General features: G+C 38.7%; 1 protein-coding gene across 1 annotated transcript; it reads right to left on the bottom strand.

The window, feature by feature from the left end:
• Positions 1-19,660: 19,660 nt before the first annotated feature.
• On the bottom strand, positions 19,661-23,069 carry LOC119819591 (olfactory receptor 1N2). The gene is made up of 2 exons (XM_038337851.1): positions 23,042-23,069; positions 19,661-20,619 (listed from the first exon to the last, which is right to left on the bottom strand). Exon 2 carries the CDS (start codon positions 20,609-20,611, stop codon positions 19,661-19,663), a length of 951 nt encoding a protein of 316 aa, XP_038193779.1. The 5' UTR covers positions 20,612-20,619; positions 23,042-23,069.
• Positions 23,070-27,351: the final 4,282 nt, after the last annotated feature.

Genomic DNA, 27,351 nt, shown 5'->3' with positions numbered 1-27,351 from the left:
TGGTGGCTTACCAGGAAAGACTTAACCTGCATCTGTCTCAGGTCAGAGAATCATGGTGACTCCCTGAGGCATCTGCCTCACTACCTTCTACCCAGCATCCTGTTCTGTTTACTCTGCCTACCTAATTTTCTGTCCTATCAAAGGGCCAAGGCAGTTTCTTTATTAACCAATGAAAGTAACACATAGACAGGTGACCCTCCTCCATCATTTCCCCTGTTTCTGTTTAAACAAAAAAATAAAGGCTTTGACTTTACCATAGTAAAATTACATATAGTAAACAGTTATAAAGCAAGATATACTGTTATAATATTTATATCTATTTTATCTTTTATCAAAACTAAGGAAAATTATAACTATCTATTTATTCTTCAACTCCATCAAAGACTCCAGAAGGATATAATATTACCTAAGTAAACAAGAAGCAACTTCCAAAACTCTAGAAATGACAGAGACAACTCGCTGCCTGGACAGTCACCCAAAGTTCCTCTGTATTGTTGGGGCATCCATCTTCAGCCTTCAGGCCCATAGTATCCAGCAGACTTTTCCATGAAGCAGGAAATTTCAAAGGCAGTTCAGTCAGTATCTCCTGTGTCTTGCAGAATGTCTTGCAGACTCTTTCATGAATCAGGAACCCCGAAAGATCATCTCACCTTTAGGCAAGTTCAGCAGTCCTCTCTCTGCAGGTTCTCTGTGTCCAGTTTATGCATCAGTCCAGGCAAGAGCAGTTTATTGCCCAAATGGCTATCAAACGTTGGGCGCCACTCTGTAGTAATTGGAGCAGGCAGGCTGCGTCATGCCACCAAGCTAGCTTTACACCCAAAATAATTACATGGAAACTGTATTCTATTAAACACTGCTTGGCCCATTAGTTTCAGCCTCTTATTGGCTAATTCGCATATCTAGCTTTAACCCATATTTAGTAATATGTGTAGCACCACGAGGTGGTGTCAAACTGGGAAGGATCTTAGCCTGTACCCATCTCAGAGAGGAGAGCTATGGTGTCTGCCTGAAGTATCTGCCTCACTGCCTTCTTCTCAGCATTCTGTTCTGTCTACTCTGCCTACCTAATTTTCTGTCCTATTAAAGGGCCAAGGCAGTTTCTTTATTAACCAATGAAAGTAACACATAGACAGATGACCCTCCTCCATCATTACTGACAATGTCCTTTGCTTTACAGAACTTCTCAGTTTCAGGAGGTCCCATTTATTCATTGTTGCTCTTATTGTCTGTGCTACTGGGGTTCTACATAGGAAGTGGTCTCCTGTGCCCATGTGTTGCAGACTACTTTCCACTTTGTCTTCTATCAGGTTCAGTGTGGACAGATTTATATTGAGGTCTTTTGTGCATGGTGATAAATATGGATCTATTTTCATTCTTCTACTAGTTGACATCCAATAATGTAAGCACCGTTTGTTAAAGATGCCTTCTTTTTTCCACTGTACAATTTTAGCTCCTTTGCCAAAAATCAGGTGTTCACAGGTTTGTGGATTAATATGAGGGTCTTCGATTTGATTCCATTGGTCAATATCTCTGTTTTTATGCCAAAACCAAGTTGTTTTCATTCCTGTAGCTCTGTAATAGAGTTTGAAGTCAGGGATGGTAATTCCTCCAGAAGTTCCTTTATTGCATAAGATTGTTTTGGCTATCCTGGGTTTTTTATTTTTCCATATGAAGTTGATTATTGTTCTCTCAAGGTCTGTGAAGAACTTTGGATGGGGAATTGCATTGCCTATGGTAGAATTGCCATTTTTACTATGTTGATCCTCCCAATCAAAGAGCAAGGGAAATCCTTCCATTTTCTGGTGTCCTCTTCAATTTCTTTTGTCAAAGACTTAAAGTTCTTGTCAAATAGATCTTTCACTTCCTTGGTTAGTGTTACCCCAAGATACTTTATGCTATTTGTGGCTATTGTAAAATGTGAAATTTCTCTGTTTTCCCTCTCTGCTTCCTTATTCTTTGTGTATAGGAGGGCTACTGATGTTTTTTGAGTTGATCTTGTATCCTGCCACATTACTGAAGGTATTTATCAGCTGTAGAAGTTCTTTGGTAGAGTTTTTGAAGTCACTGATGTACACTATCATATCATCTGCAAATAATGAAAGTTTGACTTCTTCTTTTCCAATTCGAATCCCCTTGATCTTCTTATGCTGTCTTATTGCTATTGCTAGAACTTCAAACACTATATTGAAGAGGTATGGAGAGAGTGGACAGCCTTGTCTTGTTCCTGATTTTAGTGGAATGGCTTTAAGTTTCTCTCCATTTAATTTGATGTTAGCTGTTGGCTTGCTGTATATTGCTTTTATTATATTTAGGTAGGAACCTTGTATCCCTAATATCTCCAAGACCTTTATCATAAAGGGATGTTGAATTTTGTCAAATGCTTTTCAGCATATAATGAAATGATCATATGGTTTTTTTCTTTCATTTTATTTATATGATGGATTACATTGATAGATTTTTGTATGTTGAACCAGCCCTGTATCTCTGGGATGAAGCCTAGTTGATCATAATGGATAATTTTTTATGTGTTCTTGAGTTCTGTTTGTTAGTATTTTATTGATGTTCATGAGTGAGATTGGTCTCTAATTCTCTTTCTTGGTTAAGTCTTTGTGTGGTTTTGGTTTTGGTATGGGTAACTATAGCTTCACAAAAAGAGTTTGGCAATGACTCTTCCGTTTCTATTATGTGAAACACATTAAGGAGCATAGGTATTAGCTATTTGGAAGTTATGGTAGAATTCTGTGTTAAAACCATCTGGTCCTGTGCTTTTTTTGGTTGGAAGATTTTGATGAGAGCGGCTATATTTTCATGACTTATAGGTATATTTAAATTGTTCACCTGGTCTTGATTTAATTTTGTTATATGGTACTTATCTTTAAAAAGTCAATTTCTTTTACATTTTTCAATTTTGTGGCATATAGGTGTAGTGGAGGAGGCGAGCAGGCCTCCTTTTCATCCCGCCTGGCTTCCGGCCGCCTGGATCCCGCATGGCTAGCTTTTCACCCAAAATAACAACACACAAACTGTATTCACTTAAACATTGCCTGGCCCATTAGTTCCAGCCTCTTACTCACATCTGGATTAACCCATATCTAATAATCTGTGTAGCACCACAAAGTGGTGCCTTACCAGGAAGATTCTAGCGTATGTCCATCTTGGGCTGGAGCTTCATCGAGTCTGTCTTCCTGAGGACAGGCACAATGGTCTGACTAACTTCCCAGCATTCTGTTCTATCTACTCCACCTACCTAAGGGCCAATCTATCAAATGAGCCAGGCAGTTTCTTTATTACCCAATGAAATCAACTCAAACAGAAGACCCTCCCACATCATACAGGATTTTGTATAAGACCTAATGATTTTATGAATTTCCTCGGTGTCTATGGTTTATGTCCCCATTTTCATTTCTGATCTTGTTAATTTGCATGTTCTCTCTCTGTTGTTTGATTAGTTTTGATAGGGGTTTGTCAATCTTGCTGATTTTCTCCAAGAACCAGCTTTTTATTTCATTGATTCTTTAGATTGTTTTCTGTGTTTCTATTGTGTTGATTTCAACCCTCAGTTTGATTATTTCCAGTCTTCTACTCCTCCTGGATAAGTCTGCTTCTTTTTTTCTAGAGCTTTCATGTGTGCTGTAAAGTCTCTAATGTGTGCTTTCTCCATTTTCTCTATGTGGGCACTTGGTGCTATGAACTTTCCTCTTAGCACTGCTTTCATAGTGTCCCATAGGTTTGGTTATGTTGTGTTTTTATTTTCATTGAATTCAAGGAAGACTTTAATTTCTTTCTTTATTTCTTCCTTGACCCAGGGGTGGTTCAGTAGGTTCAGTAGTTGACTGTTTAGTTTCCATGAGTTTGTAGACTTTCTGAGGGTAGAATTGTTGTTGAATAATAACTTTATTCCATGGAGATCTAATAGTACACAGGTGGTTACTACAATATTTTTGTATCTGTGAAAGTTTGCTTTGTTACTGATTATGTGGTCAATTTTCGAGAAGGTTCCATGAGATGCTGAGAAGAAGGTATATTCTTTTCTGTTTGGGTGGAATGTTCCATATATGTCTGTTAAGTTCATTTGATTCATTACCTCTGTTATTTCTCTTATTTCTCTTTAAGTTCCTGTCTGGTTGACCTGTCTATTTGTGAGAGAAGAGTGTTAAAGTCTCCTTGTATTAGTGTGTGGGGTTTGATGTATGCTTTGACTACTAGTGTTTCTTTTACATATGTTGGTGTTTTTATATTAGGGACATAGATATTCAGGATTGAGACTTCAACCAGATGAATTGTTGCTCTTATGAGTATAGTGTCCATCTTCATCTCTTCTGATTGATTTTAGTTCGAAATCATTTTTTTAGATATTAGTATAGCTACACCTGTTTGATTCTTAGGTTCATTTGATTGGAAAACCTTTTCCCAACCCTTTACTTTGAGGTAATGTCTGTCTTTGAGGTTGAGGTGTGTTTCTTGTAAACAGCAGAATGTTGGATCCTGTTTTTCTATCAATTCTCTTAACCTATACCTTTTTATAGGTGAATTGAGTCCATTGATATTAAGTGATATTAATTACCAGTGGTTGTTAAATCTTTTTTTTTTTTGGTGGTAGTATTTGTGTTTTTCCATTTTTGAGATGTACTGGTGAAGGGTCGCTAGATGTCTGTGTTCTTATGGATGTTGTTGGATGCCTTGGTTTGTGATTTTCCTTCTATTACTTTCTGTAAGGCTGGATTTGTGGCTACATATTGTTTAAATTTGTTTTTATCCTGGAATATTTTGTTTTCTCCATTTATGGTGAACAAAAGCTTGGCTGGGTATAGTAATCTGGGCTTGCATCCATGGTCTCTTAGTTTCTGCAGTACATCTATCCAGGACCTTCTGGCTTTCATGGTTTCTATAGAGAAGTCAGATGTAAGTCTGATAGGTTTACCTTTATAAGTTACTTGACTTTTTCCTTTGCATCTCTTAATATTCTTCCTTTAATCTGTATGTTTTGTGTTTTGATTATTGTGTGGCGAGGGGATGTTGTTTTTTTTTTTTTTTTGATCCAGTCTATTCGGTGTTCTGTATGCTTTTTGAACCTTCATAGGAATAGCTTTCTTTAGGTTGGGAAAGTTTTCTTCTATAATTTTATTGAATATATTTTCTTGGACTTTGAGCTGTAATTTTTTCTCCTTCTTCTACCCCTATTATTCTTAGGTTTGGTCTTTTTATTGTGTCCCAGATTTCCTGAATGTTTTGTGATGAGAATTTGTTGGATTTGCTGATTTCTTTGATCAGTGCATTTATTTTCTCTATGGTATCTTCAGCATCTGAGATTCTTTCTTCTATCTCTTGTATTCTGTTGGTTATGCTTATTACTGTAGTCTCTATTAGTTTACCTAGATTTTCCATATCCAGACAGCCCTTGGTTTATGTTTTCTTCCTTGCCTCCATTTCAGTTTTCAGGTCTTGAACTGTTTCCATTATCTGTTTGTTTGTTTTTCCTTGGTTTCCTAGGATAGCATTTACGGATTTACTCAGTTCTTCAAACTTTTTGTTATTCTTCTCATCCATTTCTTTAAGGGAGTTTTTCACCTCCTGTTTAAGGGCCTTGATCACTTTTAAAAAGTCAATGTTTTCTACTTCTTGATTGAGGTGTTCAAATCCTCCTGTTGTAAGATTGCTGGGTTCTGGTGATTTCATGTTGTATTTCAGATTGTTGGAGGAACTGTTGCATTGGCGCCTGCCCATCTCTTCTTCCAAATGCTCCTCTATGGATCTTCTTTTACAGGATCAGGTGTCCTTGCTTGCCTCCCGAATATATCTTCAGGTGCTGAGATCAGGTGTCCTTGCTTGCCAAGGAGCTTGCAGACAAAGGGCCTACCTTGCTGCAGACAGGCTATTGAAAAAAAGAAACTCCTGCCCTCTGGTTGCACTCCCTATCTGGTCCCAGTACCCCATCAGGCTGAGCTGGAGATGTTATGAACTCGAAGAGGGGAGGAAGAAGAGAGGGTTATTCTGGATGCAAGCTGGGTGGGTTAGGAAGAGAGAGGCAGTAGCCAGGGAGAGTAGCCCCAGCCAGAAGACCAGGGAAGTGTAGGGTGTTGAGGAGAGGCTGTGCTCCGTCTCTCTGGCTGCTGCCGCTGGCCCTGGACACACTTTTTACAAACACTAAGGGATCATGGATTCCAGATGAGATTATTATACCCAGCAAAACTTTCAATCACCATAGATGGATAAAACAAAATATTTTATGACAAAACCTATTCACAAATCCAGAACTACAAAAAGTACTATAAGGAAAATTCCAACCAAAGGAACTCTGTTACATTCACAAAAACACAAGCAATAGATAATCTCACAAGAGCAAAACCCATAGAAACACACACATACTACCACCACCACCATCGAAACCAGAAATTAACAGGAATCAATAATTACAGGACAATAATATATCTTAATATCAGTGGTCTCAATCCATCAATAAAAAGACACAAGGTAGCAGAAATATATGAAAACAGGATCCATTCTTCTGCTGCATATAGACATTACCTCAGAGTAAAGCTTGGGAAAAGATTTTCCAATCTAATTGATTTAAGAAACATGCAGGTGTAGGTATCCTAGCATCTATTAAATAAACTTCAAATTAAAATTAATCAAAAGAAAAGAGTAAAGACATTTCAAAGTCATCAAAGAAAAAAATCCATCAAGATGAAGTCTCAATTCTGAACATCTATGCCATAAATACAAGGGCACCCACATTTGTAAAAGAAATATTGCTAAAATTTAAATTACACATCAAAACCCACACATTAATAGTGAGAGACTTCAATGTGCCATTCACACCAATGGACAGGTATGCCAGACAGAAAGTTAACAGAAAAAATCAGAAACAAAAAGGAGGACATAACAATAGACTCTGAGGAAATACAGAGAATTATTAGATCATATTTCAAATATCTGTTCTCTACAAAATTAAAAAATCTAAAATAAATCTGCTGAAAGAAAAAACCATATGATCATCTCCTTAGATACAGAAAAAGTCTTTGACAAAATCCAACACCCCTTCATGATAAAGGTTCTGAAGAGAACAGGGATACAAGGAATATACCTAAACACAATAAAAATATGCAGCAAGCTGACAATCATCATCACACTAAATGGAGCAAAACTTAAAGTGATGTCACTAAAATCACGGACAAGAAAAGGTTGTAACTATCTCCATAACTATTCAAAATAGTCCTCAAGGTTCTTGATAGAGAAATAAGGCAACAAAAGAAGTTCAAGTGGATACAAATTGGGAAGGAAGAAGTCAAATTTTCACCATTTCCAGATGATATGATAGTAAACAAGAGTGACCCCAAAAATTATATTCAAGAAACTAAATAACAAAATACCAAATAATCCAATTAAAAATGGGATTCAGATTTAAACAGAATTCTCAACAGAAGAATCTCAAATGACTGAGATAAAAGAACAATCTCTGGGAATCCAGTTGAAGAGAGGAGGGAATATATGAGCAAGGGAGGTCAAGATCATGAGAGAGAAATCTACAAAGACAGCTGAACCAAGTCATGGAAATTCATGAACTCTAGACCCTACCCCCATGTCTCCCCCAAGCCCACACTCATCTCCTCCTCCAAGTGGGACCATACTAGGCCCTCCATATGTGGGAGACTGTGGTGAATCTTGGGCTACCTGAATGGCCACTGGCAGTCTACCCATGGTGCATGAGCTAGCTTGTTGAAGATCATTCCCTATGGTAGATTACCATGCTTTAATGAAGGGAGGAGGAGCTTAGTCCTGCCCTAACTTAATGTGCTAGACTTTATTGACTCCCCATGGAAGCACTTACCCATTGAAAGGAGGGGATGGGTGTGGGCTTGAGGGAGGCAAGGGAGTGGGGGGAGGGTAGGACTAAGAACTGTAGTTGGAATATAAAATAAAGAACAAAGAAATAAAAATAATTAACATTTTTAGATATCAGGAAAATGCAAATAAAATGACTTTAAAGATAACATCTTATAGCTATCAGAATGGATAAGATAAAAAATGCTAATCACAGCCTGTAGTCGAAGGGTTATAGAGTAAAGAAACACTCCTCCACTGCTGGTGGGATTACAGTCACTTTGTAAATCAGTATGGTGGTTTCTCAGAAAATGGGGAGCCAAATTACCTCAAGACACAGTAATGCCTCCAAGCCTGCTCCATTGTCTGCGAGGTCCTTGGCCCAGGAAGAATTCCTGCTCCTGCACTGAGGGGATCCATCCTGAGAGGTAAGTGTGTGCCTGTCCAGCCAGCTGGACTGGGAAAGGAGTACAGAGCCCCTCCAGCTCCTGCTGAAGGGGCTTCGTTGTTCCCACATGACCCTGTTCTTGTACTGAGGAGATCCATCCAGAGGGGTAAGTGTGCCCGCATGACTAAAACGTCTGGGAACGGAGTACAGGGTCCCTCCAGCTCCTACTGCAGGGGTTTCTTTGTTCCACACGACCCTGCCTCCTACAAGCCTGCCCTATTGTTTGCGAGGTCCTTGGCCCAGGAAGAGTTCCTGCTCCTGCACTGAGGAGATCCATCCAGAGGGCACTCCTTTCCATCTGTGGGGTCCTTAGATCCACCAGCACAGCCAGCTCCAGTGCTGAAGGGTCCTAAGAGAGGGCAGACCAAGAAAATCCCTCAAGTATACAGTCAGTCACAGCAAAGATTGGACCAAGATGCCAAAACTCTCCTGGCCACATTGAAGGAAGAGATGCGCAAGCACCAATGTAAGGATTCCTCCAACAGCCTGAAAAGCAACATGATAACACAAGAATCCAGTGAACATGCAACAGAAAGACTTGAACACCCTATTCCAGAAGAAGTAGAAGAAATTGACTTTAAATGTAACATTATGAAAATAATAGAGGCCCTTAAACATGATGTGAAAAACTCCTTTAAAGAAATGGATGAGAAAACAAACAAAAAGTTAGAAAAAATTAATATATCTCTCAAAGATACCCAAGAAAACCAAGAAAAAGCAATCAAACAAGCAATGGAAACAGTTCAAGACCTGAAAACTGAAATGGAGGAAATAAAGAAAACACAAACCGAGGGATGACTGCATAAGGAAAATTTGGGCAAACAAACAGGAAAAACAGAGACAAGTATAACCAACCGAATACAGGATATAGAAGAAAGAATCTCAGACACTGAAGATACTATAGAGAAAATAAACTCACTGATTAGAGAAAACAGCAAATCCAACAAATTCTTAACACAAAACATCCAGGAAATCTGGGACACCATGAAAAGACCAAACCTAAAGAATAATAGGGATAGAAGAAGAAGAAGAATTACAGCTCAAAGGCCCATAAAATATATTCAACAAAATTATAGAAGAAAACTTACCTAACCTAAAGAAGGATATTCCTATGAAGGTACAAGAAGCATAAAGAACACCAAATAGACTGAATAGAAAAAAAAACATCCCTTTGTCATAAAATACTCAAAACACAAAACATACAGAATAAAGAAAGAAAATTAACAGCTGCAGAGGAAAAAGGTCAAGTAACATATAAGGGTAAACCTGTCAGAATTATACCTGACTTCTCAATGGAAACTATACTCAGCAAAGCTTTCATTCACCATCAATGGAGAAAACAAGATATTCAAGGACAAAAATAGATTTAAGTAACACATAGCCACAAACCCAGCTTTACAGAAAGTACTAGAAGGAAAACCACAACCCAAGGAAGCCAACAACATCCATAAGAACACAGACATCTGACAATCCTCCACCAGCACAACTCAAAGAAGGGAGACATGCAATCTCTACTACCAAAAAAAACCCCAAAATACAAAAATCAAAAATGATGACCAGAATTAACAACCACTGGTCATTAATATCACTTAATATCAATGGACTCTATTCACCTATAAAAAGGCACAGGCTAAGAGATTGGATATGAAAACAGGATCCAACATTCTACTTTTTACAAGAAACACACCTCAAACACAAAGACAGACATCTACTCACAGTTATGGGTTGGGAAAAGGTTTATCAAGCAAACGGACCTAAGAAACAAGTGGGTGTGGCCATACTAATTTCTAACAAGGTTGACTTCAAACTAAAATCATTCAGAAGAGATAGAAAGGGATATTTTATAACTCACAACAGGAACAGTCCATCAGAATGAAGTCTCAATCCTGAATATCTATGCCCCTAATATAAAAACACCCACTTATGTAAAAGAAACATCACTAGAACTCAAGGCAGAAATCAAACCACACACTCTGATAGTGGGAGACTTCAACACTCCTCTCTCATCAATGGACAGGTCAATCAGACAGAAACCTAACAGAGAATTAAAAGACTTAATGGAGGTAATGAACCAAATGGACTTAACAGACATCTATAGAACATTCCACCTAAATAGGAAAGAATGTACCTTCTTCTCTGCGGCTCATGGAACCTTTTCGAAAATTGACCACATACTCGGTAACAAAGCAAACTTCCACAGTTACAAAAAAATTAGTAACCACCTGTGTCTTATTGGATCATCATGGATTAAAATTAGAATTCAGCAATAATGCTACCCCCAGAAGGCCTACAAACTCATGGGAACTGAACAGTCAACTACTGAACCCCCCTTTTAAAATCCTTTTCTTACTCTGTGACTGGTGGGTGGCTGGTGGGTGGCTGGTGTGTGGCTCAATAGTTGGCTTCTAATGTCCTTCTCTTCCTTATTTTTCCTTATGATGTGGGATTATCTATTGCCTGTGTTTTTGTGGGTGCAGCTAAGTTCCTTGGGTTAGAGTTTTCCTTACATCATTTTCTGTTGTGCTGGATTTGTAGACAGAAATTGTTTAAACCTGGTTTTGTCATGGAGTATCTTGTTTGTTCCATGTATGTTGAATGAAAGTTTTATTGGGTACAGTAGTCTGAGCTGGCATATGTGGTTTCTTAGTGTCTACAAAATGTCTGTCCAGGACTCTCAGATTTTCATAGTCTCCATTAAGAAGTTGGATATAAGACATTAAGTCTACTTTTTATATTACTTGGCCTTTTATCTTTGCAGCTCTTAGTATTCCTTTATTCTACTTTTTTAGTGTTTTGATTATTATGTGATGAGAGGAATTTTTTTTGGTCCAGCCTATTTTGTGGTCTGTAAACTTCTTGTATCTTCCTAGGCATGTCCTTTTTAGGTTGAGAAACTTTTATTCTATGATTTTTTGAATATTTTTCTATGCCTATGAGCTTCTCATTCTTTTATCCCTGTTATTCTTAGGTTTGGTCTTTTCATGGTGTCCCAGATTTCCCTAATGTTTTATGTTAAGAATTTTTTTGATTTTTTTTCTTTGACCAATATATCTATTTTATCTCTTTCATCTTCAACACCTGAGATTCTCCTTTCCATCTCTTGCATTCTGTTTGTTAGGCCTGCATCTTTAGTTCTTGTTCACTTAATCAGATTTTTCATTTCAAGAATTTTCTTCATTTGAGCTTTTTTATTGCCTCATTTCAAGTTCTAAGTCTTGAACTGTTTCCTTTACCTGTTTGATTGTTTTTTTGTCAGTTTTCTTTATGGTATTTATTGAATTCTTTCATTTTTTGTCTTTTTCCTTTTTTAAAAGGGGAATTTTACATTTTCTCTTTAAGGGCCTCTATCATCTTCATAAAGCTATTTTAAAACTTTTTGTCTTCTGCTTCATCTGCTTTGGGATGTTCATATCTTTCTGTTGTAGAAACATGAGGTTCTTGTGGTGCCATATTGCTCTTGATGTTGTTAAATGTATTCTTACATTGCCATCTATCCATCTCTTCTTCTAATTGGTGTAGGCAATGCTTTTTCCTCTAGGAGCTGATGATTGTGAATGGTTTGCTTGGCCAGTGGTTGGGCACGGTGGTAGAGGAGCCTGCCATAGTATTCTTATCTGCTAGCTGACTGCTGTGGTTGAGATGGGAGCAGAAAGGGCACGGAATGTGTCCTGGGGCTTAGGGCCTAGGGATTGGGGCAGTTTAGCTGAGAGACTACTCACTCACCTCATCTTCCCATTGGTGCAAGGAGTTTTTGTGTCTCTAGGGTCTGCTTATTGACAGGGATATTTGGTCAGTGAAACAGTGAAGGGTTCAGTGGGTTTGGGTGGTGGAGTGGGTCTTTTAGGTTACAATGTTCAATTGGTGATGACGGTAGTGGAGCAGGCTGCCAGAAGTACTCTTTACTGCTATCTTGCTGCTGAGACTCTATAAAGTCTTTGTGACATATGCCCAAGAATGATATGTCTGACTTATGTGATAGTGAAATTTTTACTTTTTGAGAAACTTCTAGAGTGATTCCCACAGAGACTGCACTAATCTACATTCCCACTATCAGTGTAGGAGGCTCTGCATTTGCCAGTCCATACCAGTGTTTATTGTAACTTTTATTCCTTATATTGGGAGCTCTAACTGAGATGAGATAGATGTATAAAAATATAAATTGAACTTTTGATCTTTTAAACTGAGAAAAAATTATAATCAATTATAGGTGACTGTAGAACACAGGTGACAGAAAAAAGAAGGATGTTATACTTGGGGATAAATGTTTAAGTGAGAATATGGGGCTTCAGAAGAGAAGAGGATAGGAGGATCATAAAAACCAAGACTGTATAAAAAGCCTTATAAAACCCCAGTAGTTTATATACTAACTGAAAATATAATATATATATATACATGTATTTTAATGAAAATAAAATTTTGAATGGAAATAACCTGCATGAGAAGACAATGCTGCTTGAGGAAACATAGGTTATTAAATAAAAATATCAGGCAAAATACATCTTCCTATGAGTTATCGATCAAGGAGTTGGGTAGAGACCCCAAAACAACACAGGCTATTGGCATTCCTCTCAGTAGATCACCATAGCTAGATTATAGATCCTATTCCTAAAGACAGTTCATACTTCGGATGAAGGACATAGAGATGCCGTACTCAACTGGCCAGGAAATGCTCTCCATTATGACTAACTCATATAGTGCGGAAAGTAGCTATACATGCTGTAGGCAGAGAAAAGACATCAGAGGTCTTACATAATTCTGGACCTTATATGCTACAATACTGACCTGCTGAGAAGATGAGTTCACTGGTACAATAGTGGCATGATTGTTATGGGGGCAAGTAACAACTTTCTGATTGTGTTTGTGACCTGATCCACAGGAAGGATTACATGCTTGGTTCTATAAACCTGGCCAAACACCTGTGAGTAGGAAGACCACGGACCTTGGATGGTGGTAGCATCAACTGTTATTGTTCTACTAAATAATCACACTTTCAAATAGTCTTATTACTATTTACACATATACTCATAGATTTGTGTTGTTTTCAACTTTGGTCAGAAAAGGTTCTTTTTTTTTCAATGGGTAGTTATCAGTGCAGAGACTTATAACTGGTTGAAGTACTGAATATGAATAGCTCTGAGCACTTATATGTGTGAATCAACTTTATCAACCTTCTACCATTGGAGGATCATAGAACTCCACACACAAGGAAATAGAAAAAAAAATATTAGTTAGTGAATGGGAGAAGAGCAATGAAATGCTACCTTTTTGACATGCCACAAGTGTTGCATGCAGCAATTCACAGCAGCTGTGGTTACTTACATAAGATCAAGTCAGTCAAAATTCCAGTGTGGATGAAGAGGGGCCCCATGATCCCTTTTGGCAACTGATGGATGTTGAGGGAGAAACACTGTCCTTTGGGAATGTGGCCACTGGTAGGCTATCCCCAGGGGATAGTCAAACAAAATGTGCATATTGGCAATACTAATTGAACTAATGGATTTATCAATAACAATGAAAGGGGACATAAACCCTGGAGGGAGATGTGATGGGGCTGGGGAAACTGGAGAGAGATGATGGTTTGTAGATATGACTAATACACTTTTAGAAACACAGGAAACTTTTAAATAATACAAAATTAAATTTCTTGTTTACTTAGGTAATATTATATCCTTCTGGAGTGTTTGATAGAGTTGAAGAATAGATAGATAGTTATAGTTTTTCTTAGTTATGATAAAAGATAAAATAGATATAAATATTGTAACTGTAACTCTTGCTTGATAACTGTTTTGTTATATGTAATTTTACCATGTTAAAGTGAAAGCCTTTCTTTTTTGTTTAAACAGAAAAAGGGGAAATGGTATAGGAAGTTCTTCTGTTTATGTGTTGCTTTCATTGGTTGAATAAAGAGACTGCCTTGGCTTTTTGATAGGGCAGCCCTTAAGTGGACAGAGTAGACAGAACAGAATGCTGGAAAGAAGGGAAGTGTGGCAGACACCATGAATCTCCAGCCTGAGACAGATGTAGGTTAGAATCTCGCCGGTAAGCCACACTCACTTGGTGATACACAGATTTAATAAAATTGGGTTAATCAAGATGTGAGAGTTAGCCAATAAGAGGCTAGAGCTAATGGGCCAGGCAGTAATTTAATTAATACAATTTCTGTGTGGTTATTTTGGGGGTTAAGATAGCCAGGTGGTGGGACATAACCCACCACTCCTTCTACAACAGAATTAATGTTGTGCTTTCATTTACTCCACAAAATAGTGAAATAGTTTTAAGAGAAACTTAAAGGGCATCAGGGAAAAGGGAAAAAGTGATAAGAAAAATAAAAATAAACAGAAGCCATTCCTTTTTGTAAGAAAGACAAGAAAAGATTAAAATCAATGGCCAGTATACTATGATTACAGAAGTTTTTAAAATTTTACTGCAAAATGGACCATTACCTTATAGACACATTCTGATAATATACAGATTTGCTTAATTGGGTCTAGATGATTTAAAACTATTTTTAAATGATGATAGTAAAATATTGGTATAAAATTATTTTAACTATGCTCTTGAAGGCACTGTAATCATGAAATAATGAGTAATTATAAACAGTGTAGAAATGAGAGCCTACTGAATGGGAAAAGATCTTCATCCATTCCATATCTGACAGAGGGATGATTTTCAAAATATATAAAATCTCAAGAAACTAAACATCAAAACACAAAATAATCCAATTAAAAAGGAGTATAGAGCTAAGCAGAGAATTCTCAGCAGAAAACTCCCAAATGGCTGAAAGACATTTAAGAAATTGCTCAACATCTTTAATCATCAGGGAAATACAAGTCAAAATGAATCTGAGATACCATCTTACACTGTCAGAATGGCTAAAAACAAAAGAACTGAGAACAGCTTATGTTGGAGAGAATGTGGGGTCAGGGGATCATTCCTCCACTGCTGTTGGGAGTGCAAACTTGTACAGTCACTTTGGAAACCAGTATGCTAGTTTCTCAGAAAATTGGCAATCAATCTAACTCAAGACCCAGAGATACCACTTCTGGGTATATACCCAAAGGATGCTTAATCATACCACAAGGACACTTGCTCAACATTGTTCATAGCAGCATTATTCATAATAGCCAGAACCTGAAAACAACCTAGATGACCCTAAACTGAAGAATGAATAAAAATGTGGTATATTTACACAATGGAATATTACTCAGCTGTAAAAAAAGATAGCACGAAATTTGCAGGCAAATAGAAAAAACCAAGATGGACATATAAAAAAAAATCCTGAGTGAGGTAATCCAGACCCAGAAAGACAAACACAGTATGCAATCACTCGTAAGTAGATATTAGATGTAAAACAAAAGATAGCAGACTACAGTCCACAGCTCCAGAGAAGCTAGGAAAAAATGAAGACCCTAAGAGGGACTCATGGATCACACAGAGAAGGGGAATTAGATGAGATTCCCTGGGTAAACTGGGGACAAGGAGGTTGGAGAAGGGTAAGCAAGGGAGCAGAGAACATGAAGGAATGGGACAGTTGAGGGGTGAGAGGGACAGAATGGGAGAGCCATGAAAGAGGGACTTTGATAGAGAGTATTACTATAAGATTATAATCTAGTGCTAGGGAAATTCCCAAGAATCCACAACAATGACCCCAGATAAGACTCCTAGAAATAGTGGAAAGGGAACCCAAACTGGCCTTTCCCTCTAATCAGGTTGGTGAATACCCAAACTGTCATCATAGAGCCTTCATCCAGCAACTGACGGAACCAGATGCAGAGATCCACAACCAAACAACAGGCTGAGCTCCGGGAATCCAGTCAAAGATAGGGATGAGGGAATATATGAGCAAAGGAGGTCAAGACCACGAGGGAGAAATCTACAGAGAAAGCTTAACCACTCTATTGGGAACTCAGGAACTCTAGACTGACAGCTGTGGAGCCTCCATGGAATGGAATTAGGCCCTCCACATGTGGGAGACAGTGAAGCTTGGACTACTTGTGAGAGACCTGGCAGTGGGACCAGGGTCTATTCCTGATGCATGAGCTAGCTTATTGGAGCCCATTCCCTGTTGTGGAATGCCATGTTTAACCTTAATGTGGGGGTGGAGAAAGTTCTGCCCCAACTTAACGTGCCAGACTTTGTTGACTTTCCAAGGAGCCCTAATCCACTGGGAGGAGGGGATAGGGGGTGAGCTGGGAAGGAGATGGGGTGGAGGAGTAGGTGTGGGAGGGAAAACTGTGGAAGGAATATAAAATGAAATGTAAAAAATAAATTTAGAAAAAGGACTTCTAAAAGTGCTGTGAGCTTTGGGATAAGCCTCTGATCTCTCACTGACTCTTGACACTGACAATTCTCAAACTGTTGCTTTCATTCTGTTTGTTTATGATTTCTTTATATCATTTAGTATCTGTGCATTTTGTATTTTTTCTAATGTTAACTCACCAAGGGACAAATCTTTTGTATTACACATTTCTTGTTTGATTTCAAGAACAGAAGGAAAGTGTGAACCCAAAACCCATGTCCAGCATTTGAAGATGACCTAGCCAGGAAGGCATTTTATTAACCTTGAAAACTGAGCCATAGGTAACTTAAGTAAAAATCCCAACTACAGACTCCAAATAGTTGGGTTAGCAAGAAGCCCCCTTTGATTTTAAACATACATTTCTAAAATGAAAATTCAATAAACAAAGCTGTCATCTAAGAAAACTGGAGAAAGAAGTGAAAATTAAATTTAGTGGGGAAGAAGAAGCAATAGTTAGAGCAGAAATCTGTGAAACTGCAAACAAGACATCGAGAGAGACAATGACAATAAAGGCTGATTCTTTGCAAAGATCAGTGAAAAGTACATTTTTTTGAAGACACAGTTTTGCTATGTAGCACAGGCTGTCCTTGAGCTGAGGATACTGTAGCTTTTGCTTCTCAAGAACTAGGATTTGAAGCATGAGTCACTACAACTCAACGCAAAAATCTATTAAAAGGATGTCTCTAATAAGAGAGATAGACAGAGAGAAGACAGTTGAATAAGAGGATAAGAAGGGAGAGGAACTGGGGAAAGAGGAGACAGAAACTGAAATCAGGATGCCAATATGTAGCACAAGTTCTAAGGGTCTCAAGAAAAGTCCAGAGTCAGATATAGGGGTAAATGCTGAGAGATCAGAGAGACGAAGAAGTGAAACCATCAGCTACTTATTCAACTTCCCAGTTGAGAAGAGACTAAGTTCCTGTTTCCTCCTGCCTTATCACTTCCTCTGACTAGCATATCACTTCATCTGTTGGTACAGATCTCCAGACCTCTATGGCTAGTGGCTATCTCTGCCCTCTGATCTTCAGGCAAGCTTTTTTTGTACAAACAAGCTATCAACACAGGCTTCAGTACAGATCCATGGATAATGAAATAAATAACAAAGAAACGTTAAAGGAAACTCCACACCCACAAGTTTGCTAACCTAAATGAAATAGACTAGTTCCTCAAGAGTCACATTTGTTTAGGCCTACACAGAGGAAATTGACAAAATCTATATCTATTAAATAAATAGTGTAATCATTAAAGACCTTCCCAAACAGGAGGCACAAGGCATTAATGATATCTTTGATAAATTCTACCAAACTTTTAAGGAAAAATTGATACCAGGTCTCTACAATCTCATCTAGAAAATAGAAACTGAGGGAGTATTAAGTTATCATCAACAAAAACTAAACACATGTAAAAGATTATATAAGAAAAGAAAACTGTTAACCAATATCTCTCATAAATTCTGATGCAAAGTCATCCATAAAATATGGGACAAATTAAATGTAACAGTGAAACAAACAGAATTATATACCATTACAAAGTGGTATTTATCCCAGTTGTACAAAGATACTTAAAATTCAAAGAACAATTATTGTACATTATCACATCAACAAACTAAAGAAGAAAAGGCCACACTATATGTATAAAATCTTATTAGACAAAATTAAGCAATAATTTGTATGTTATCAATAAAATCTCATCAAATTGGAAATACAAAGAATCCACCACAATTGGATAAAGAGTATCTCTGAAAACCTTAAATCAGCATCATTCTTAGTTGTCAGGAACTAGCAACTTTCCACTAATACTAGAAGCAGGAATGAAGGTTTCCTTTCACCATTATTTTTCAAAGCCATTCTGGAAATTTTAGCTAATAAGTTATGATAGAAAAGAAAATAAAACATGTACAGATTGGGAAGAAAGAAACAAGACTGTCATTGTTTTCAGATAACATAATCAGTAAAGATAATTTAAGAAATTAGTAAAGAAACTATCATGGAAGCAGTAAGAAATTATACCAAGATTTAAAAATGTTAATATACAGAGTTCATTTATTCTGTTTGCTATTTTTGACACTGTTTTGAACTTGATGTAGCTCATGCTAATTCTCCTTCCTTGGGTTACTAAGTGTTCAGATTGTAGGCAATTACCATTGCCTAGTTCATCGATTTCTTTCTTATATGTAGGATTGAACAAATATTATTCAAAATTAAAAACACATTAGAATTTATATCATCGCAAACCCAAATGATAAATTGTACATGTAATAAAATATGCAAAATATCATTATAAAAGATTCATAATTTACAAATAAAAAGACAATCATGGTTAAAATTTGTGACTTTTTATAATCCTAATTTCCATCAGACTAGTTTTGATACAATTATTGTTCTTAAAATTTCCAGCACATTTGTTTTTTTAATTTTAAAAAACATTTCATGTAAAACTCCAGAGAATGAATTATTTATAATCAAACAGAAAATTGGCACATTATAGGCACTTAAATGTTGTTTTCTTTGAAAATATCCATTATAGTAACAAAATGTAAAGAAATGAACAGTGAGGACATAATACATGTATTACTTTGATTTTTTTTCTCTTTTGGTAATCACTCAATAGTATCCGTAGGTTGTTTGTCTATAACTTTCCTTGTCATGGTCAGCACAGTGTGGCAAAGTAGAAGTCACAGGCCCTGTAATTAAATCTATCTGTTTTTGGCAACTTATTTACATCCTAGGTTATAGTTTCAGCCCTTTCTTTCAAGAGAGCTGATGAGTTGAGCAATGAGTAATAGTGTAGACAGCCAAAAAATGTTTGTTTCCTTTGTTTCATTGCATACTTGCCTCAATGGCTGCAGGATGGACAGTGTAAGACTTAGTCCATTGTGGTTGATATTTTGGTTTTAAAGTTGATCATCAGGGATGATGTTCTATTGTCAGCAGTGGTTGTCATACTGGGGTCAAGAAAGATCAAGGCCTAAGTGCTCATTTCACATCGTATCTTAGAGGAGGTATAGACCCTGGTTGTTCCATTTGCAACACAGAATCAGTGAAGTGATGGAAGGTAGGGTTTTGATACAGCACTAGATTTAAGCAATAAAGTCATAGTAAGAAGACTATTTTTCCACCACCAAAAAGCTTGCCCATTGCATCCTTCATGTCTCTGTTTCTCAAGCTGTAGATGAATGGGTTCAGCATGGGAATCACAACCATGTAGAGAATGGCAGCCCTGCGTTCCCTCTCTGCAGAGTGAGTTGATGGGGGAAGTAAATACACACACATCAGTGATCCATAGAAGAGCAGAACAACTGTAAGATGAGAGCCACAAGTAGAAAAGGCTTTCCATCGCCCTCCAGAAGAAGGGATGCCCAACACAGCCCAAGAAATACGGACATAGGAGAAGACAATCAACATAAGAGGAATAGCAAGAAACACCAAGCCCATCGTAATGATCATTAGCTCATTAATGTGGGTGTCAGAGCAGGCAAGTTTCAGCAGAGCACTGGGGTCACAGTAGAAGTGGGGGATGACTGTGTGGGCACAGAAAGCCACACGTGTCAACAGCAGTGTGTGCATCAGGGCGGGACAGTTGGTTAGCACCCAGCACATACACAGCATTAATGCACACTGTTGGGGACTCATAGCTGTGCTGTAATAGAGTGGCTGGCAGATAGCAACATAGCGGTCATATGCCATCACAACCAGAAGGCAGTTGTCGAGGCCCCCAAACATCAGGAGGAAATACAGCTGGGTAAGGCACCCAGAATAGGAGATTGCCTGACTGTGGGTATAAATGTTGGCAAGCATTTTGGGAACTGAGGCAGAAGTGAAACAAGCATCAGTTAAGGATAGATTGGCCAAGAAGAAGTACATAGGAGTGTGAAGGTGTGCATCATAACTGATGACAAGGATGATGAGCAGGTTCCCTACCATAGTGACCAGATACATGCCAAGGAACATGCCAAATAAAAGGGGCTGCTCCCCTGGCTGCTCAGAGAGTCCCAGAAGGAAGAAGTCTGAACCAGATTGATTCACTTTGCTTGGCTTTCCCATCTTGTGTAGTTCTTGTATGCAAAAAAGTCTGTATGTGCCAAATTTAATCATTAGATCATTTCATAGATACAGATTTGGATCACTAGAACTGTATCTTTGTCCATGAGCATCTCTGAGTATCACTGGATAAAGTACAAGACTTCTCATAGAATAATTAATATAATAAGCACCCAAATGCAAATTTTGTTTTCTATGCTGCAGCAGAGTCTGTAGAAAAGCAATCAATTTGATTAGAGAAGTCAACACAGTCTATTAGAAGAAGGTGGGAATTAAGCATGGCCTTGTTGGGAACATTTAAAAAGTATTTTAAGTTGGTACATTAGAGAGAAGGTATAAATTTTCATCCTCACTCTCCTGTTCTCCTGATGTACACATACATTCACACATGCATTTTTACATGCAAATAATTATGCTTCAGATTTTTGTATGAACAATGGCTCTGGGCTCTGATTCTTCTGCATGGACGGGCTCTGTGGGAGCCTTCTCAGCTTGGTCGATCACCTTCCTGGACCTGGGGGGAGTTGGGAGGACCTTGGTCTTAGCATAGAGTGGGGAACCCTGATGGCTCCTTGGCCTTGAGAGGGAGGGAGGGGAGGTATGGGTGGAGGGGAGGGGAGGGAAGGGGGAGAAGGAGGGGAGGGAAGGGGGAGGAGGAGGGGAGTGAGGGGGGAGGAGGAGGGAAGAAGATGGAAATTTTTAAACATAAAAAAATAAACCATGACCATTGTCCTTTGCTTCTCAGTCAGCCCCCGCTGTTGGCCACACTCAGAGAGACGGGTTTGGTCGCATGATCCATCAGTCCCATTCCAACTGGAGTTGGTGATCTCCCATTAGTTCTGTCCCACCGTCTCCATGAGTGAACGCACCCCTCTCGTTCCTGACTTTCTCCCTCATGTTCTCGCTCCTTCTGCTCCTCATCGGGACCTTGGGAGCTCAGTCCAGTGCTCCAGTGTGGGGCTCAGTCACCTTCCCCATCTGTCGCCAGCTGGAGGTTCCCTCACGGTCCTGACTTTCTTTCTCATGTTCTCTCTCCTTCTGCTCCTCATCAGGACCTTGTGAGCTCAGGACAATGGCTCTGGGCTCTGATTGTTCTTCATGGACGGGCTCTGTGGGAGCCTTCTCAGCTTGGTCGATCACCTTCCTGGACCTGGGGGGAGTTGGGAGGACCTTGGTCTTAGCATAGAGTGGGGAACCCTGATGGCTCCTTGGCCTTGAGAGGGAGGGAGGGGAGGTATGGGTGGAGGGGAGGGGAGGGAAGGGGGAGAAGGAGGGGAGAGAAGGGGGAGAAGGAGGGGAGGGAGGGGGGAGGAGGAGGGAAGGAGATGGAAATTTTTAAATATAAAAAAAAATAAACCATGAGGAAAAAAAAAAACAAAAAAAAAACAAAAAAAAAAATAAATAAACCATGAGAACAAAAAATAAAGAGTTAAAACTGAAAGTTGATTGTGATAGTGTGGAAAAAAAATCTACGTGTACAAACAGCCATTTGCCTTGCTATTTTTTCACTAGTGCACAATTCTACATTTGTTAGATCTGAACATCTGTTGGTGGTCTTTCTACAACCCTGAAACAACTCACCAGGGCTCTGAAAGCAAATAACTTGTGAGGAAGTGTTCTAAAGGCCATAATAGAAGCTCAATGATTTCCTAAGCTTTGATCATAGCTTGTAGATACAAGAATCACACATTTGCTAATTTTTTGCTAAAGTGTAGACATAATTTACAGTTACAAGTTTTCTAAAATAAATAGCAGGCGGATCTCTGTGAGTTCGAGGCCAGCCTGGTCTACAAGAGCTAGTTCCAGGACAGGCTCTAAAAAAGCTTCAGAGAAACCCTGTCTCGAAAAACCAAAAAAAAAAAAAAAATGTAAATAGAAAAGAGTTCAGGAGCCTACATCTGGAGAAAAAACCTCCAAAATTCAGTCAACTTGAGGGCTTCATTCAGGCTCATTGTTCTATTTGGATTCCAACTTCCAAATTTTTGTTACTATTATTTACTCTCCTTGTTTCTTTGGTCTTACGGCATTTGAGTCTTTGAAAAGAGCCTCATCTATAGTAATTATGATTTGAATCAGATGCATGAGTTTAATTTTTAAGCATAACCATGAAAATTCTTCCAAAATGCATGCCATGTGATATAAAAGTGTGTGTATTGTGGACACTGGCATATTTGAAATTTCTTTGATAAGAATTTAGGAGCATGGATCTTGTTCCATGGATGTACACTTATTTTCTTAAAAAGTACATTTTTTTTTACTGTGACTGACATTATGAATCAATGCAAAATTTTAATTTTTAAGGAAAAATTTTAATTTCCCAACATAGGAATAAAATGAACCATCAGTTTTAAGTGGCACCAGTGTTGTACTAACTTTGTCAGTTACAGTACAGAAGAGAGACCTGAGATAGTTATGAGTGCTGGCATGAACAATGGTCATGAGAACTCTGTTCCCAGAATCCTTGTATGTGTAGATGTCCAAAGTGGAGACTGCTAAGCCTCTGCCAGGGATTAGATTGATGAACTAGCATCTCCTCTTCAAGTTCAGGTTTCAAACTAAAAATATACAAGGCTTTAAAGTTCCTAAAGACCTGGTTCAGGTGGGATCTGAGCACCGTGTGTCCAAGGTCATCTGCAGGGTCATCTCAGGCCCTCTCTCCTTGTGACCTTTTTCTTCTAGATAGTGAACACAGCTGTGACTGTGGTGGTCTCCCATTCGGACACACCCTGACTTGCATTTGCAGTCCTTTGCTAGCCCATTGTATCCTTCATCTCATTTCACACCTGCCATTGTTCCTTTTAAATTATATTTTAAATCTAAGTTTAGATATAATACTTCTGGTCACTTGCTGTTTGGTTTTAACAATTATAATTATGATCCTTAATTCCAATTCACAAGGTCTGTCTTAAAGATTGTGCTCTCCTCAGGGTTATGAGAGCATTGGCATTGCTTTCTGTTCTAAACCAGGTTGAAGTGAACAGTGGAATAGCTCAGGCTGGCACAACTTTGTATACCATCCTTGAACCAACTTTAACCTATTTTGATTGACATAAACAACAGAAGAAACTGTGATAGTAAGTAAAAGTTTTTAACCTTGGATGAGAGAGAGAAAGAGAGAGGGAGAGAGAGAGAGAGAGAGAGAGAGAGAGAGAGAGAGAGAGAGAGAGGATAGAGAGGCTTCCCCAAATCTCTGGAAGCACCTCATTGTTGTTTCAAAAATCTGTATTGTTTTCTGAGGGCACAAATATTGAAATAAGTATAAACTTTTTCAGAGAAAGAGTGAACCAAATCTACCAGTACCAGATGCTTGGACTAAAAACAAAGGAGAAGGCAAATGCTGGACTTTAGGTGTATTCAAAGAATTTGGGAGGTGATTCCTACACTGACATTTCATCACATAAGACTGAATCACCTCCATATAGTGGCAGGTTAACCAATAAATGCATTTCATGCTGGCACAGCTAATACAAGATTCATTATTTGTTCCTAAAATGATTTACAATTCATTTAAAAAGACTTATTGGAAATGAATGGAGTGAATGGAGTTCCCTGCTGAAGAAAGGTGTTCTATGTAATATAATATGTTCTATGTGATACACACACACACACACACACACACACATATATATATATATATATATATATATATATACATATATATATATTAAAGGTATATGATGCTAGCTTATATATCCACAGTCTTCACAGGGTTTCAATCCACTGGGTCTTAAGAGAATCTTTCTCATTATAGTACTTGATTTATGTGTTGAATGCCAAGTAACCTTTATATTACATGGATTGAATATAGAAAGAAAGAGCTTTAATATCTTTCTGATCTCCCTGGAAGGCTGTATAATTCAGAAATGTTATACACTTCAGTTAGTATAGAAGGATACAAACGTGTAAGGGTTCTCATCTACCCATCGTGTGAACATAGAAAATACTGACTTAAAAATGAGTTATATTTAAACATCACTCTTGATTTGAATGAAAGATGTTTTTAGGTTGAATTCTTAGTGATGAAAATTGGGACCAACTCTGACCCAATAGAGCACCAATTGAGAGTCTAATATAGTACAGTATGTACTTCATTTCTCTGTGTATTCTAGTGCATACATGCTGAGAAATTTTCAGTTACCATACATTTGAACACAACTTCCTTATTTGTGACTCAAACACACGTGCCAAACTAAATAAACATACTTTAAAACTTTTTATTTAAATTTAAATATTTTTACATATTAATCCCAGTTCCCCTTGCTCTCATTTTCCTTCTACCTCCCTCATCCTATCTCCAATTTATTCCTCAGAGGGGGTAAGGCCTCCCTTAGGGAGTCAACAAAGTCTGGTATACCAAACTGTAGCAGGACCAAACTCCTCCCTTGTATCAAGGCTGAGCAACGTATCCCACCATAAGGAATGGGATTCAGAAAGCCTGTTCATGCACCCAGAATAACTCCTGGTTCCACTTCCAGGGCCCCCACAACAGATCAAGCCACATAACTGTCACCCACAATCAAAGGGCCTAGTTCCATCCCATATGTGGTCACCAGCTGTCAGTTCAGAGTCTTATAGCTTCCACTAGTTCAGGGCTGCTGTCTCTGTGGTTTTCCTAAGCATGGGTCTTGACCACTTTTGTTCATATGATCCTTCCTTTCTCTCTTCAGCTAAGCTGAGCTCAGCTCAGTGCTTGGCTGTGGATCACTGCATCTGCTTCCATCAGTTACTGGTTGTAGGTTCTATGACAATTAGGGTAGCCAGTAATCTGATTATAGGGGAAGGTAAGTTCAAACACCCTCTCCACTATTGCTAGGAGTCTTAGCTGGGACCATCCTTGTGGATTCCTGAATTTCCCTAGCACCAGGTTTCCTGCTAACCCCATAATGGCTCCCTCCATCAAGATATCTTGTATATTACCCCACCTCTTAATCCCTTCGTAAACTTGGCCCTCTTGAGTCCTCATGTCCCATCCCCATTTCCTCCCTTCTACTCCCCTTCCCAGTTTACCCAGGAGATCTTAACTATTTCCCCTTCCTGGGACTCTTTATGTATGTTACTCTTAGGATCCTCCTTTTTACCTAGCTTCTCTAGGGTTGTTGATTGTAGCCTAGTTATCCTTTACTTTACGTCTATTAATGTACAGCCACTTTGGAAATCAGTGCTGCGGGAGCTCCTTCTGCTCCTTCAGCCAATAGCTGCTGAGATACCAGCCCACTGGGGTGTGGTTTCTCTCTCTTAAAAAAGCAGTGGCAGCCCTCTGCTCGTTCTCTTGCTCCAGCGACTAGACTCCTTTCCTAGCTGTCATGTAGGACGGTATCCTGTAAGTTTTTTCCCCTCAAATAAATAACCCTTTGAATCCAAACTGGTGTAGGAATGCTTCGTGCATTATCTGGCATCCAATGTTTGGTTTTAGAACCACCTCACACACTCCCATCCCTGGCTTGGCTGCCTACCTCTGGCTTGGCTGCCTGCCACCAGCTTGGCTTGGCCAGCTCAGCTTGGCACAAGCCCTCCCTCAGTGGTAGAAACTCCACACCTCCCAGGATCCATGGTCCCGGACAGTCTGAGCGGGTTTTAAGCACAGTACTTGGGCTGTGGGAGTCAGAGTGCAAGCTGTTGCCACATCCTGCGGAAGCCCTATTTGAAACACCAGCCACAGCGTTTACATTTGCACCATTACCTTTGTCTCAGTGGAACAGCATAGGGACGCTGGGTGGGCAGTCAGCCGTTCTCGCAGCAGCTGTGTCATGACCCCCTGTATTGGGTCAGGGCAGGGTGGGCACTTGGGGTGAGCCGTGCTGCTTATCAGCCACTGGATTTTTGTACATTTAACTTCTTGAGTATTGCAGGATCTATCCTGACACGGTTCCATTGATTCTGGTCACAACTCAGAAACAGCGCTGTCTGCTGGTTAACAGGTAAAATGGCAGGTTTCATTTTTAATGGGACTCAAACCACGGCTTTTGCTGCCACTTTGGAAGAAATCACAAGAGGCCTATATGCCTATGGAGGTACCTCAATTTACTGGTTATTAGGTTTCAGTTTCCTTCTTCATATTATATCATTAAGAAAGTATATGGCATTAATTGATAGGATTAATACCATAATAGACAAAATTGACTCCTTATCTAAGAAACTCACCTGAAAGGGTCCAGGCTGTTGAATTTGACTTTCAGAAGTTATCACAGAGATAAGGTAACAGACAGAATATACCTCCAGGATAGCAACTTACATGATATCCGGGGGTAGTTCAAAGAAGAGATGTTATCTTTGAAAGGCAACATTAAGACCTCAGAATCACAGGTGCAGAATGGGGACCAGAAAATTAATTCCATAGGGAAATTACTAGAAACCTTTGTAGGTCAGAAGATTCAGGCCTTACGTGAGACAATGATTAAGAGATTTGAAATGATTGAAGAAATTATTGGAGCTGATGAACTGGGTGAGAAGATACAAGAGCAGGATACAATGCCACCACTAGCTGTCAGAACTTGTTTACCCATGGTTTTAGTGACATGCCCTGTAATTTATTCTGACAAAGCATCAACTTCTAAAGATTCAAAGGGAGACAAAGAAGCTAGGTGATGCCAGTAGGAGTGAATGACTTCAAGGAAATTAAGCAAGCCTTCGTTAATTATGGCTTGCACTCTACATTTGTTAAGGAAATGATAAGAACTTGGGCTTCTAATGTCAGGGCTATTTCCCATGATTTCTCACAGTTAGCATCAGCAATATTAGAAGAT

Source organism: Arvicola amphibius, chromosome 7 (genome assembly GCF_903992535.2).
Source record: "Arvicola amphibius chromosome 7, mArvAmp1.2, whole genome shotgun sequence".
Classification (NCBI taxonomy): Eukaryota; Metazoa; Chordata; class Mammalia; order Rodentia; family Cricetidae; genus Arvicola; species Arvicola amphibius.
This window is presented reverse-complemented; position numbering and strand designations above follow the sequence as displayed.

Coding starts and splice junctions, on each gene's coding strand:
- LOC119819591 (XM_038337851.1), bottom strand. CDS start 20,611: ATGGGAAAGCCAAGCAAAGTGAATCAATCTGGTTCAGACTTCTTCCTT.